Source organism: Sander vitreus, chromosome 19 (assembly GCF_031162955.1).
Source record: "Sander vitreus isolate 19-12246 chromosome 19, sanVit1, whole genome shotgun sequence".
Lineage (NCBI taxonomy): Eukaryota > Metazoa > Chordata > Actinopteri > Perciformes > Percidae > Sander > Sander vitreus.
Window position 1 is genome coordinate 17,409,787 of NC_135873.1, and position 16,167 is coordinate 17,425,953.

Sequence of the window (16,167 nt, forward strand, 5' to 3'; positions counted from 1 at the left end):
TATAGTTTTGCTTAATGCTAAATTGATGACTGCCAGTATTCATTTCTCTCATTTCTCATTTTCTTCCTCAGCTTTACTTCTCACTGTGTCTTCTTTGTGATTCTTTATGCATTGCACATCACTCCAAATGCTTTTTTCTATCTATCTTTCAAATCTTGCTGACAGAAAACCTTTACAGCTGCAGAGCCTCAGGCGATGAAGGAACAAACGGAGAGAAGCAAGGTCCAGTTAGATGGCCTTGGGGCTTCACACTCTGCCAGAGATCTGTGGCCTTTAAAGATGGCTTCTATTTTAAGACAGATTTCTTTAAATTGGAGAGGTCTGGATAGCACATCATGTCAGCTTTAAGAGTGTTTAACAAGACAGTTTGTACCAGAGAGCATTGATCTCTGAGAACTGCAATGTTGTTGATGGATATTAAAATGGCTATACTGTATAGATGGTGGGTATGTGTGTGGGGTGTCGGTGGGTGTAGTCGTGCAATAGAAAATTCTGATTGACCAGATAGTCTAGATAGCTGTCTGGATTTACCCTGCAGAGATCTGAGGAGCAGTCAACCATATAGTCCTCATCAATCCATCTGAGATCAAAATTCCAACACAAAGAAAGAGGTAGCCAGCTGAAAACAGTGATGTCAAGAGTGACATCCGGCGGAATTTCCGTCGGCAACAGAGCAATCCCGGAAGTGAGTATAGGAATGTATGGAATCAAAAAGATGGCATCAATTTGGATCCTCGTTTTAAATTGTCTATCATGAGTCTGCCAGTGTTAGTGAAAAGTGCAGTGCTAAAATACCACAACGGTATATAAACTGCCTGCCGAATCTTCAAGTCTGACTTTGACTTCAAGCTTGCGGCCTTGTTTTTATCCAGGCACAGTCCAGGAATCTGAAGGTCATTGTCTCGCACAGAGAGGAAATGGAGGGGCAAGATGAAGTCAAGGGCCCAGATCAAGCTGCAAGAAAGAGAGGGATACAGTTACCATATATCCAAGTGTAGTGAACAGATGTCCATGTGTTTGTCTGTCAGGCCACACATCACATAACTTCTCATTTTTTGATGAAACTAATACAAAGAGAAGAAGAAGATTATTCAGAGAAGAGGTCTGGGTTACGGTTACTTCAGGTTGCAATACTACTTTTGTTTGTCCCACATGCACACATGCATCTCATATTCTCACGACACAAACATACCTCCGTCTCTGTTGAACACATTTCTGACTATACTGCAGCTTCAGGAATGTCTAATGAAGAAAACTGATGTCGCTTCTCGAAAAACAAAGTGTTCCCTGTGTGACTGCCTCATCCTTTATCCAGACAAACCCAGCTCAGTGAAAAGAAGAATCACACGTCTGAAGGTTCTGAAAACTAATCAAACGCTCGCATGAGTAATTATTGATTACCTGACGTCAGCTAAAAGAGAAGTGCAGAGTACAATTATGAGGAACAAAACTGCAATAATCTTGTCCACCTGGCTGTGTGTCCATTCTTTCTCTGTATACCTTTTCAGATATCAGATTGACTCCCTTGTGCTCCACATGAAAGTGGTTGATTACTTAACGACCATAATTTGCCATCATTTTAAAAAAGGCTGTGTGTTTGGATTGTCAGTGTGCGGTGAGTGCTGTGTTAAAAATGCTATACCATTAACAGACGTTTATTTTTTCTTATAGAAAATAGAGTTTAGGGGGATTATTCTTTGGAAGTACTAGATTCATATGTCTGCAAAATAAGCCAACCAGTTCTTGGCCTCAGATATTCGCTTTCCTCTTGCAAATAATCATATTGTGAACAGTCAAGGTCATTGCCGTTGCTTTAGAAGTTCTAATCCCTGGGTATTGGTTTCAATATTTCCAATTGTAGCTATTCATATGACATGTAGGCCAGACATTGATATTAACTCAATAAAACTGCACAGATGAAAAAATTGTAACATTCTAATGCATTAAAAAAGTTAAAATGTATTGAACATGCTAACTAAAATGCATTTAATATTTGGTGGAGAAGCCTTATTAGCCTTAATACTAATGTCTCCCAGTGTTCAAGTAGGATTTTGGGCCATTCTTCCACACAGACAGTCCCAACACAGTCTCACTCCCAGCGCTACTAAAAACAACGCTTGGTCAGGTGCCTTTGGTGTTAGCTACTGATGCAAAAAGTCATCTTTGGTGTCTCACAAAGACACAGTGGGACACGAACCCCAGTTTCCTGGGTAAAAGTTCTGTGTTGTTTGATCCATCCGCCACCCCAACCTGTCTCCTGATGCGGATTTTTGGCGTTTCATACTACTCGCTACCATTGTCGCTCTTCATACTACGTCACCTTACAGCAAGCAGCTCTCTCTGCCTGGTGCGTTCCATACAGACGCTAAAGGGTGCCTTTTGCATCGCTGTCTGACGGTGAGAGACACTGACCAAGCTTCAGTGTTTGACGTGTTGGGAGTGAGAATGGGTTGAAAATCCTGAAGGTTGTACAACTACAAAAGCATTGTTATTCTCCTGAACAAATTAGGCACTGTAAAAAGATTATATTAAAGGATCTGCACAACCATGGTAAACCAACACAGGTGGCTTTTATTATTTTTGCCTGATTAGACCCTTTCTCAGGACAATGTGGGCGTGCAGAGTGCATGAGATTGAAATCTGATTGTTCAAACCACCTACACAGAGGTTAATGCTGACCCCAAACAACTTTTCAAGCGATTCCATTGTTGCAGACTATTTTCCGATATCGGAAATGAAATCATGAGAGTCTTGCAAGAGTTGGGGCGAGCTCCGGTCGCCTCAATCATTTGGTGTAAGGTTAGGGTGATGTTTTTTTCTGAATCCCAAAGTACAATTACATAGAGAGGTTACATTAATCTGATTTCTTGATTATAATTGGTTGATTGGTTAATATCATTTCTTGATTATAATTGACAGACATTACAAGACATTAACTTAACAATAAGAGTATACTTTTTCTATCACAGTGGTCATAAAACTCAGTCCGAGTCAGTCTTTTTCCCGTCTTGATGTTCCGACAACATCAAACATGTTTGATAATATCCTAAGTTTTAAGTCTTAGTAGTAAAGTTAAATCACGTGAACATTGTCAACAACCAATGGGTGTGCTCCCTCCAGCACCAAACAGGAAGCAGCAACAGCTAGAGCCAGGGTTGTTTATTGTAGCTATGTGGCCGTGCTAAGCTAAACGCTGAAGTGGAAAAGTTGCCGATTTTCAACCCTCTGAAGACCATCATCCAACGGAAGTTTTACCGGCCATACTGCAGCCATTCATCTGCATGTATGGCAGAACAGAAAACCTTCAAACTTTTCCATAAAGTGGACATATTATGCTTTTCTGTAGTTTCTGTCATATCTACAATGTTATAATGTTGGATTTTCATGTTAAATGTATTTTAGAGAAATTCCCGTGAGCTAAAACATTCAGATTTCCAACTGTTATGAACGCTCCGGTTTCAACTGTTTTTTCTACTCTCGGCTAAGTGTTACGCAATTCTAAGCCGGTCTTCTATGATTGGTCATCTGCTCCAGGTAGGCAGGACTGGAGTGTTTTTTTTAAGGCATGTTAACATTGTTGCATGTAATGTATTCAATGGCTGCCAGTGTTGTTAAATTCTCCCCAATTCTGGGTCACATTACTCCTGAAACTTTTTCTATTTATGTATATATTTTTAATAATACTTAATAATATTTGGTTTAAAAAGCCTTTATCTGCGATTTGTGACTGTAGAAAGTGCTGCTATATTCTATTAGTGTCCACTGCTAACTATAGCAGCTACATGGCTAACGGCAGTAAACAATGTCATCTGGGCTGCCAATGTTGTTAAATTCGCCCCAATTACTGCTGAAACATGTCCGATTGGGTAATGTTTGGTTCAAAGCCTTTATCTGCTGCCGCTTCGTTCATTACAATCTAACGTTAGCATACTGCTAACTATTAAGTAGCTGCATGATAACACGATATAATCTTGGCGGCCAATCCTGGTCATTTCTCCCCAAATTCCGGTCACCTTACCCCTGAGACATGTCCGGTTGTGTAATATTTGGTTTAGAAGCCTTCATTGGTGATTTTTCACAGTACAAAGTCCTGCTATATACGCTCGATGGTGTTTTTTGCCCCCAACTGCTCCTTCCAGGCAGTGCTGCGACCGCTGCCTTCAAGGCACCTAACCCTAACCTTAACCCTAACCCTAACCATAACCAGTGCCTAACCCTAGTGCCGTTGGGGGCAAAAAACACAGATAAACACTATATACTCCAGCTGATACTAGCTAATGAAACAAAACTGGAACGCTCCGGACACTCTGGCCAATCAGAGCAGACTGGGTTTTTCGGAAGGAGGGATTAAAGAGACAGGCGCTCCTACAGAGCGTCTCATACAGACTCACCCTCTGTATGAGACATTCTGCAGGTGCAGCAGTCATAGGTAGTATGAGAAAAATAAAGTGTTTTTAACATTAAACCATATAAACATGTTCTATTACAAACAAAATGCAAGTTTTATCCTGAAAATGCCATATAATAGTTGCCCCTTAAGTTACCAGCTAGCGCTAGCGGGAGCTAGCACTAGTAGCAGCTAGCTTGGTTTAATTTTTCAAAATGAATCTAGTTGTAGTCGTGCAATTTGTGACCCTGCAAGATCTCCAGTCTTTACATATTATGACAGTCTACATACAATGCGTATTCTCCATTTTGGCATCAGTAAATCTGTGATCGACCTCGCGGTCTTTTGAGGAAAGCAGTGAGCGCGCATCTATCTGAATTACTTCATCCTGGCTCGACCTAGTCGCTCCTCCTCAGCCTGGCTTGGCCTTCGTGAAACGTACCAAGCCAGGCTGCACAGATTAGACTAGATCAAGACTCGCTTTATCAGTTATCCTGGATTTATATATTCTGCTTTTGTGAAACAGGCCCCAGGTCTGATTTTATCAATTTAAGCAAATAATGAAGGGTTTGTTTATCAAGCAGATGTCTCTGCTTTTTTTTAGTTATTTTCCTAAATCATGTTTTTTTGTTTTGGTGCAATCCAGGGCATATAAATCAAACTGGTGTTTGGTTATTTTGACAAGATCAAGACAATTTATTTTGAAAGTTCATGATCTTTTTTTATTAATTGTACACTCATAGAGAAAATCAATCAAACTGGTGTTGGTTTACTCATTTTAAAAAGATTTGTATCTGTTTTTGCAAATGAACTCTTCATTTCCAGACTGAAAACATGTTCTGATTTGCATATTTATTTTTAACCAACACAATTTAATAAATGAGGCCCCTGGATGGAATAACAACAGAAATCAACACCACATGTTGATTTAATTATGTCAGTGTTTGTAGGCCTTGTAGCTGCAGGGTTTCTGTTGTGACAATATTGTTACTACGCAGTTGTTTTTTTCCTCTCCACAGTATTATATTCAAAGTGGGTCCAAATGTGAACCGTTTGTTTCTGCCCATGTCCACTGTTGTCATCCTGTCCTTTTCCTTTTCCCACCACCATCTGGTGTTAGGGTGCAGCTAGTCTCGCATTGCCAGACCTATCTCCACAACGCTGCGGAGGAAGATCTGGCTAGTCCACCGAACATTTTTGGATAGGAGAAAAATAATAAATAAAACGCTCTGGGTTGTTTGCATTTCTTTAAACCAATCACAATTGTCTTGGTCAACACTAAGTTCAGGACGCAGCGACGGTGGCTCTGCAAAATAGCCTCGGGAAGGAAGGAACTTGTTTTGGTGGAACATTTGCTCCCTGCAAAAGAAAACACCACATACAATAATAAATGAAGTTAACTGTTCACACCAAAATACGTGAGACTATTTAAATTAGCTGATACATGGTTAAACTCATTTTGCTCTCACCAGTGTATTGTTGTGCTCATGTTAGGATGCCCATTATTTGCTTTTTAGGGAGCCTATTGTAACATCTGGCCAGGGACTGCAGATGAAAACTAGCCTTTTGACTAATTCTGGCGTGTTTACAGAATTGGTTATTAATATGCACTGTCCCTGTCAAATAAAGATTAAATTAAAATGTATTCTTTTGTCCATCGCAAATCCCTGCCCATCAGTCCCAAAACGTTCCAATTAGAGAGTAAATTCCGTAAACATATTCTTTGTAAATCTTTACCATCATTTACCAAAGAACCAAGCAGGCCTGCCTTGTTGCACGATCCAGATTTTCCTTAGGACTTGCCAACTTCAGCCTGTGACTGTTACGTTTAGGGAAATGGCAGACCCAAAAATGCAGAGACAGCAGGGCAGTGGTGAGCTTGAGGATTTAATAAAATAAAAAGCGATACAACAAAAGGAGTCCTGAAGACAGCAGGCAAAAATTGTACCAAAACTCATTGAGGAACCAAAAGACCAGGCACCCAAAATAAACTGACACACCGAGAGAAAGGCAGTAGACACAAACTCACACACAATGATCTGACAACAGACAGACAACACAGAGACTAAATACACAAGGTAACGAGGGTGAAACAAGGGACAGGTGACACAAGGGCTCAGGAACAGGTGGAACGCATCAGGGTGGGGCACACAATCACAGAGGCGGGAAAACACAAGGCAGGAAGTAAAACAAGACATGACATGGAGAAAACAGACTACAAAATAAAACAGGAAACATAAAACATACACAAGGATGAACGCAGGGTAAAATGCAACAGAGAACACAAGAGACAGTAAACAAGGAAACGGGGAATAATTGAACACAATAAAACAGGAAAAGCTATAACAGAAAATCGCAACCATGACAGTGACGTTGTTCAGAGGTTCCAGTGAATGTTGCTCGATGCGAGCGGCGCGACATCCGGCGAAACATCCGTCGGCACCAGAACTATCCCGTAAATGAACCGTCGTCGATGTAGACAAGGGTGCAGCTAGCTGCAGGCGTTAGCACTGTTGGTGGTTACAGAGAAGATAATATTGATGCACATAAAGGGAAAAGTGCAGCCATCCAATGACAAGAGGGATATTTATGATTGTTTTTTTTTGTCAACGAAAAAGAATGGGGATTTTGTTATATATTTCTTTTTCAATTACATTTTTTGTCACCTGTTTGTCCATCAATGATATTGTATGGAGATATAGTCAGTTATTGTTTAGTTAAGTCAGTTTAGTCTCGCCCGCGTGGCATCTTCATCATGGGAAAAAAATGTCAATGACGAACATCTTTTGTCACAATTCTCGCAGGGAGCTGTTTGCAGTGAAAAAGCGCAGACAAAGCAACTGTACACTACCTGGTAAGCACCAAACAGCAGACGTGCTGAACACAAAACTTCGCATAGATATTGGATCTCAATAGCCTCCAACCACGTCTGAGTGGATGTAGCCAGTTATTATGAATGGGGGGCTTGTTTGCCTTTGCAACGGCGGAAAAAGCCAGATAAAAGCTCAAAGCATCAGAGAGTGAGTTTGAAGAGAGAGAGAGAGAGAGAGAGAGAGAGAGTGTCAATCAATCAATGATTGAAAGTCAGAAGGAAGCTGAGGATGGACAGAGCAAACAGCAGGCACACAGAGTGTCAACATGAGGGTTCATTTCCCATTATCAGATTTTTTCCTTAGCTGACAACGTGTCTCCACTTATTCTCTAACATTAAGAACTAGTGGTTATTGTATCCATCCTGCTGTTTTCTATTCGCTCTGGTTAGATTTAAAGACATCTAATCTGCTATATATTACGTTTAAATGCAACTGATTTGCATTAGAAAAATACATTTGGGGGGGAAATGACCAAACAGATTCAGACAGAATATTTACCAAGTACATACATATCTGCAAAACGTTCCACTTCCTTTCAGTTGTATATTTCTACAATATCAGTGTGTGGAAACTAAAGCATGGTTAAGGTAATGTTAAGGCTGAGCAGCGAAACCCATTTAGTTAAGGTAAGGTCTTTTCTACTGGTGATGGGGGTTACTTACCTTGCATGGCAGCTGGATTGTCGGTTCTTGACAGGTAAATCTGTTCAAGTCCAACATATATAAATCTTTCCGGTCATTGTCTGGTCATAATGTCCAGTGAAAATAATTCCCCTTGAGCTGCATGCTGCAACAAAACTTTAAAGTTAACCTTCTAAGGATGAAAGATGCACCAGCGCGTCCAAGCAATGTTTTTTTTTTTAACACTCCTACTCAAAAAACAATATTACAAAATTTCATTTCAGACAACCTAAGACTTTGGTAAACATTTTAAGCACCAAAATCAATTCGTACAACACATCATTACAAAGGAGTTTTGAGGAATTTTAGAAAGCGAACATCCAACACATTGCTCTAGAAAGAAAATGTGGGCCGCATTGTACGGAAAGCTGATTTTGTTGTGAACATTTTGATATGAAACACAGGGGGATCGGTTTTATGCAAATACCTTAAAAAGGTAAATTTAAGATGTGTGAAAATACCCTTCGACCTCAGAGGGGTTAAATGATATGTGCCAGAAGTAGGTTTCTTACTGTTACGCTTACTGAATGAAGCAACTATGCACTTGTCATTCGTTCTTTACCAAGTTTGCTCTATAAACTGCGGGTTATTGTTATTAGAGAATTAAAGGGATAGCTTGAGGGTTTTTTGAAGTGGGATTGTATGAGGTACTTATCCATAGACAAAATGAAAGTGTTAAAATGGCCCAATGTGTTAACAGAGCTGAAACGTAAGTGTGCTGACTTTTTTTTTAGATGTTTGTTACAGTTCGAAAAATAAAGAAAAACACATTTAATTTACCTATGTGATTTATTATGTGTAACTGTAAATTGGATTATTTCATGAGAATGGAACCTGCTTTTCATTCAAGTATAATTGATGTTTGAAGCACTTAAGGTTCACGAGTAACACTTACTTGGTCTAGTTATACGGAGTTAATCCGTTTGCATGGTTTTAACAAGTAAATCCGATTGCTGTTCAAGTAAATGCAACTAAAAAATTCTAAGTTGCAGGAACTTTCACATTAGTTACCCCAACCTAAGGGGAGACACTTTTTTTTTGAGTTTTTGGGCTATTTGGCTTTCATAACATGTCTTCTTTTAGACTAAAAAACATCCAAAATACACATCTACTGTAGGTGTTTATTTTGCTACACTTTGTCTATTTATGCCTGTAAATTTCTCCTAAATTCACCAAAGGTTAGCAGTAGTTAATGCCTTATTTGCATTTTTTTTGGGGGGGGCATTTTAGGCCTTTATATCTGCAAGACAGCTGAAGACATGCAAGGGGAGAAAGAGGGGGAATGACATGCAGCAAAGGGCCGCAGGTTGAAGCCGAACCCGCGGCCGCTGCGTCGAGCGATAAACCTCTATATATGGGCGGGTGCTCTACCAGGTGAGCTACCCAGGCGCCCCTTATTTGCATATTTAAACATAAAAGTTTCAGAAAACTTTTAATACAAAAATAATTGTCTTATGGTAAATAATCAACTGGGGAAGTTTCATTGTGATATCTGTTAGTTACCTTTACACCTGTAGTGTGTTCAAAATGTATGGCATTTTACAATCCATACCTTTGAAGGCCATTTTCTCAAAATGAGACTCTGAGCCAGAAATCTCCACTTTAGTAACACTTACATACACCCAACTTTTCACTGTAGTTTGTATCTATATTCTGAAGGTTTCTACAGAGGGGTCTGTTCATATATCATTCATAGTCTGATTTAACATTTTATACCTAAAAACATGGCGAAAATGGATTTCTTTATGGTGGTTATCCAAAATCCATCTGTAAAAACCTTTGACTCTAATACCTCAACAAGATGACACAAAAATGTTGAACCTGGCTTTATCAAATGTTAACATTTCTGTTCTGGAAATGTATGCATTAGCACATGTTGAACAAGGTAATTCCTCAGTTGCGTATTTAAAAATAGAATTTCAGAAAACCTGTAATACAAAAGATTATTGTCATAATGTAAATAATCAACTGGGGAAGTTTCATGGTTATTTCTGTTAGTTAAAATATTTTCCCTATTCACCTGTAGTGTCTCCCTGAATAAGTGTTTGGAAAAAACACTACTTTACTAATAATAAAAAACTAATAGTTTACTACTAGAACTAGTCATTTTGAGTAGTCTATACTAAGTCAAGAGTACATAACATAACGTAAATTACATATACTCTATAGCAGTGGTTCCCAATCTTTTTTCCTTGGCGCCCCCCCCCCTACTTATGTCTAAGAAAAGCTGAGCCCCCCCCCTCCGAAACCGAAGTTGAGGTAACTCTCTCGAGATAGAGCCTTACTTTCTTTTTTAATACAGAGGAGTTATCAGCACTTTTACATTTCTCCACCATGTTTCATTTATAAAATAGTGATGCCGTGGCGGCAGGAAAAACGAGGATGATAGCAGCTAGCAGCTGACCTGATGACAGCAAGGGTCCCAGGTTAAGAGGTCCCAGAGGTTTGGCCTACTAAGTAGCCTGCCTACAATTTTAAGCGCGAACAAAAATACATAGTTTTTATACAGACTTTTGTATACATTATATATGTATTATCATAATTTGTTTAACGTGCAAATATATTTTTTTTTACCTCAACCACAAACCAGATAAAGACTTGCGCACCCCCTGTGATCTTTGCCACCCCCTTGAGAGGTCCCTGGACCCCAGGTTGGGAACCACTGCTCTATACTGTTCTTTAGTTACTTCAACTCAAATGTAAGGGTACTACACTAAATAAGCATTTATTAGTACAACATACAATACCTATTTCCCTCTACTTAAGTCAAACAACAACTTTACTTTGTGTTTTTAAGGCAGTCGGTTTGCATGCTTTTTAAGTAAGGTTAACTAATTAGAATTTACAGTGTACTGAGAGCTGTAGAGGAGATGGCAGTGGTTGAAAATAGGTCAGAGAAGGAAGGAGAGAGAGAGAGAGAGAGAGAGAGAGACCCCCCCTGAGAAACACTCGCAGAGCCAGAACCTGTTTTTGATCATCACATTCCATTAGTTAATACAATCACAATGCTTCCTTACTGCCAGTGGTCGACTATGCTCAAGGATCCTGTTGTATTTTCCATGAAAACCCTTTCTTCAAACTGAAGGCCGTTGGGGACATCATGGTCATTTTTGACATGACAGTATCCTTATTGTCACACACCCACCCCTCCCTCCACCCACATTCATTTTTCCACTTTTCTGAGGAGGCGACTGCTGCCTTTTAAAATCACTGCTGAGTCTCTCTAAAGATGAACAACAAGAATATAACTATCAGGACAAGATGCTTCAAAAGTCCAGAGCAGTGTTGTCAACGCAAACACAATAACAAACAGCCATCTATAAAAAATTCTTCTCTTATGTTTGACAAAAAAAGCAATAATTTGAGGTCCACTTACTAGTTTTTTCTGAAACTTTCAGGCATCTTGAGCAGATGGCAATTCCCTACGTATGTCAGATAGCAACTGAACTATCCATGACAACTGACCAAACTGGACTGTGAGACGCTGTTGAAAGCCCCAGTAAAAGCTAGTACACCTTGACCATGAGTTGAGAAAGTGTTTTGTCAAACTACTATTTAAGACGATAATAAACTTTCACACTCGACCCTTGTCATAGTTTTTAATTCACAATTTGTGACAATGTAACAGAAAAATAGACATCTGATGTTCCTTATATTTCACAGTCTATCAATAAAATAAAGACTACTTTGGAATGGCACTTGGTTTTCCCATACTTTAAAGAGTCATTTATCCATTAAATTAAAGATGTTTTAAATTGTAAGTGCCTTGCATTCATTCATTGTTTTGTCTTTGGTCTGTATTCTATTGTATCCAATGAGCACTTCTCCAAAGAAATCAACTTAGCTTTCTTTCCACATTATTTACAATTTTAGATTCTGCAGTCTTTGGGATATGATGTCTTTTTTTAATTGTAAAATATCTGAAGTTGCATGCATGCAAGGTGTCACACTGACCTGCAGCTTCACACAGCTGGATGAGATCCAACGGCCAAAAAACCTTGGGCTGTACTAATGGATTAGGGTTATGAAGGGTGACTTATGGCCATATCATGACCAAGGCCACAGCTAATGTCAATCACCAGCCCCTACAACATTCCCTCCGCAGTGTGAACATCTGCACTTTAACCTCTTTTCAGAAAAACACAAGGAAAGGAGAAGTGCTCTAAAACTGGACTGAGTACGGAAAACCATTCCCATGTGCAGACAGACATTCCTCTGCATATCACCAGGTTTATGGGCTCCATAAAAAAAGGTATGTCATTGAAATATTACAATTGTTACATTTGATGTAGTATGAAACAAACATAAATACAAAAGAACCACTATATACAAATAAAGGTTTGGTCTCTTATCAAACATTCGACAGTGATTTCAAATGACTGCTTTCCCAGCATTATAATGTGACTGTAGAATGTCTTTTCTCTTGAAGGGCTATTTGCTTACAGTCTTCTTTCACTCACTGCTGATGTGAGCTAACAATGCACGTAAATCCCATTAACATAGTTGACAGTAAGTTATCTACAGTGATATGCTATTGATGAAAACTGAGCCTGAGGATTTAGCATGGAAAGAAGATCATAGCAAAGTTTGCTTTACCATGCTTTTGCCAACAGTACATTGATTTCCAAGGCTCTTTGCAGGATCTGGCTCCAGCTGTGAAATGTGAAATGAATAAATGACTACACACATTTTTGACATTTCTAATGAAGACACTAATATTTTATAATAATGTAACCTAGTGCACTGATGAAGCAATCAGATCTTGTGCTGTGTGGTCAGTGTATGACACATCAAAGCAGTTTGTACCACATACCAACCCTATCCCAAAGTCAGGTGGTTTTACATGTCTCTTCCCCACATCTATCAATTGATATTTAACAGTAATATCCAAATATGTTCAAAGAGTGGGCAGTTCCACAGTCAGAGAGGGTAAAACATTTAGCTTGTCCCTTACTAGGTCCGTTATTCACTCCTGCTTACCTCTGAAGCAGAGTATGTTTAATGTTCTCTCTTCTCTGTTTAAACATGGGTCTTGACCCCTGCTGAGGGGTTCGGAGCTCCCTGTTTATCATGAGCCCCAGAGATCCAGTGGTAGCAGTCAGTGGCATTCTTGTTGCGTGAATGAACAGCACAGCGGGTACAGTAGACGATGCCCAGCGCCACCATTACTACAACAAAGATGCATATGGGCACTAGGACGCCCACCAGGAGCCAGATGCTGCTCTGCTTCTGCCCCCTGTCTTTCTGGACAGAATTCAGGTTGTCATCGCTGTCTCCACCCTCACCCAGGGGTGGCTGGGAAGGAGTAAGCTGAGTGGGAACCGCTGGGTCTTGGTGTGTGATCTCCACATAGTCCTTTTCCTCCTCCCCTAACTCCTCCTCTGGGAGCTGATAGTTTACCCTAAGGGGTTCTTTTGTCTCAATGGGGTAGCTGGAATCCGTAGGCATGTTGGGGTCTATGGCTAAATCCTCTGGATTTCCTGGTTTCTGGCTGGAAGTGGTGAGCTCCGCCCACCAATTCCAAGCTCCCTCAGAGATTGTAGAAGTGGAACGGAAAGGGAGAGCTGTGGTGGTCTCCTCCTCATTATCGTCATCCTCTTCATACCAGTCTTGGGTAGTGCTGGAGCTGGTGGTGGGTGGAGGCGTGGTGTAGATGGTGGTTGGCAAAACTTCCAGCTCAGACTCAGATCTCTGCCCCCACACCAACCAGTCAGCTCCTTCATTGGCTATGTCTTCCCCATCTTCCTCGGCCTGCTGTGTTGGATGGCCCAGTGCTAAATCAAAGGTGTGTTCCTCCTGAGGGGCACTGGTGACCCAAATTACATCAGAATCCAAAACTCTGGGTCGGTCAGTCAGCAAGTCCAGAGATTGATCATCCTCTGGAGGCCAGTCAGTGTGGCTCTGCTGCGGGTTCCATTCATATTCTGCAGGGTCCCATACAGGTCCAGGCTGGTGGGTGACCCAAGGAAAAGGAGGGGTCACAGCAGATTGGTCATCTCGATCCCCTCTCTTGCGGCATGAATAGTGATCAGACATGAGTTCATAGCCTTCCTCACAGTAGCACTCAAATCCACCCTCATAATTCACACACATCTGCTCGCAGGTCCCGGGGATCTGGCACTCGTCTGTGTCTTGGCATCGGCTGGGGTCCTCAGGCATTGGGGAAAAACCCAGATGGCAGTGGCAAATATGAGAGCCTTGAGTGTTCTCACAAGCATGTTCACATGGGTCATTTATACACTCATCTTTATCCTCACACTCACCCTCATCATCTGGATGGTAACCCTCCCGACATCGACATTCAAATGTCCCTGGAGCATTCACACAAAGCTGCTCACAAGGACTCTGGAGGCACTCGTCTACATCCAGACAGCCATAGTCATCTGGTGCAAGCATGTATCCTTCAGGGCAGGCACAACGGTACCCATCTGAGAGAGGCAGGCATTCAAACTCACAGGGAGCCCCTTGACAAACATCAGACAGCTCACATTTCCGCCCATTGTCTCCTAGTTGATACCCATCGGCACATTCACAGTAGAAGTGAACACCGGCCGGCCTGCAGAAATGCTCACATCCGCCATTATTCTGGTCACACCAGTTGTGTGATACGGCTGGATCGGAGCAGAGAGGGGAATCTCTTGACCACCCCACTGAGCCATCGTCCTTCAGCATACACAAAACTGACTGTTCCTCTTTGGTGCCTGCGGGGCAGGGCACAGTAGCAACAGATCCAAAGGGTAAATGGGTTAGCAGTGTGCTTAGAAGGTTAAATGGTGTGGTGTAGAGGGCATTGCCTGCCCCTTCATTCCACAAGGCAGGACACATTCCTTTGTAGGCATAATGGCAAAGATACCCATCTACAGAGACTGAGCAGGACCCATCCAGCCATTTGAAGTTATCATTCTGCTCTTGAGTGCTGTAGCCCATAACGACACAGCGTGGCACTGAGCACATACTAGGGGAGTCCTCTTTCTGCCAGTTGGTATACTCTGTGTCCTGGTCACCAGTAGTCCATGAAAAACCCCGCAGTGGGCGTGTGGTGGTACACTGGCGAGGCTGGCGCTGCAGGCCAATCCATACCCTTACATTGGTGCGTGAGTGGCGCAAGTCCAGAGTGGAGAAGAGAGTGGCAATAGTGGCGGCATCCTCCTTGCGTTTAATGGTAGCTAGGTTTCCACTTTTGTCCTTGCAGGCCCTCCATGAGTCTAGAAAAGTCTTGCGTTGGAAGTAGACCACAAAGCAACCTTCCTCATTGCATAGTGCATCCCTCTCTCTTAAATCCTGACCCAGGACCGAAGAAAGTCCACAGAGCAGAGCAAGCAGGGAGGTTAAGAAAAAAGCAGCAGCACTGCTCACCAGGAAGCCCATTCTTTTTTAGAAGTGAATATATTCCTTTACTCTGCGCCTGTGTCTCACCCTGACTTTCTCTACACTTTTATCTCCCCTGCTTTTGAAAGTTTTTCTGACTTTTTCTCTTGGCACACTTTTGTTGTCTATCTGAACCTTTCTCCGTTCATTTAAACCCTGTTTTTTTCACTGTCTGTCTCTGCTCTTTACTCAACCCTGCTGAAACAGATCTGCGCTGAAGTTGAGTGCATGCAGATTGTCCCAAGATTTCAGAGAGTAGGCAGGGAGGGGAGAATGGGGAAGGGAGGATAGAGGGAGGGAGATATGGCAGGAGGAGGGTGGGTAGCAGGGGAGAGCGGGAGGGAGCTGAGGAAGAGAAATGTATGTTTTTGGAAGGGCGGGGGGGGGGGGGCTTTGTGGATGTTTGTCAGAATGGGGGGGGAGGTGCAGCAAACTGCAATTCTTTTTTTCTCAGAGCACGTCATATGGTTTTCATTAGCCCCGTTCACGAACCTAGTTTGGTACTGTGCCATTTATCCACACATACAGACATACACATTAATATGCATCAAATTGTTGCACACAAAGTTTTCTTGTCTTAACTCAAATGAGAATGAATAATCACTTGAAGAGATGCAACATTTCAAGCAATACATAAAATATCTCCTCTTCTCCAGCCTTGAACTCTTCCTTCTCCCTTCATGAATCGTTTTTCACATCTTTTTTATTTAGTATAACTCAGACCATGAACTTTCTTAACATGCATACCTCCTATGGAGTTCAATACTATGACAGTATGTGTTTTGTCTAGTCAAGTTCGGTCAAGTTCACCCAGTTTTTTTGGTGATATTTTATGTATGTACTTTAGTGTGCGTGTGTC

General features: G+C 41.3%; 1 protein-coding gene across 1 annotated transcript; it reads right to left on the minus strand.

Moving 5' to 3' along the window:
• Window positions 1-12,236: 12,236 nt before the first annotated feature.
• Window positions 12,237-15,581, minus strand: cd248a (CD248 molecule, endosialin a). The gene has a single exon (XM_078276210.1). It carries the CDS (start codon window positions 15,306-15,308, stop codon window positions 12,960-12,962), a length of 2,349 nt encoding a protein of 782 aa, XP_078132336.1. The 5' UTR covers window positions 15,309-15,581; the 3' UTR covers window positions 12,237-12,959.
• Window positions 15,582-16,167: the final 586 nt, after the last annotated feature.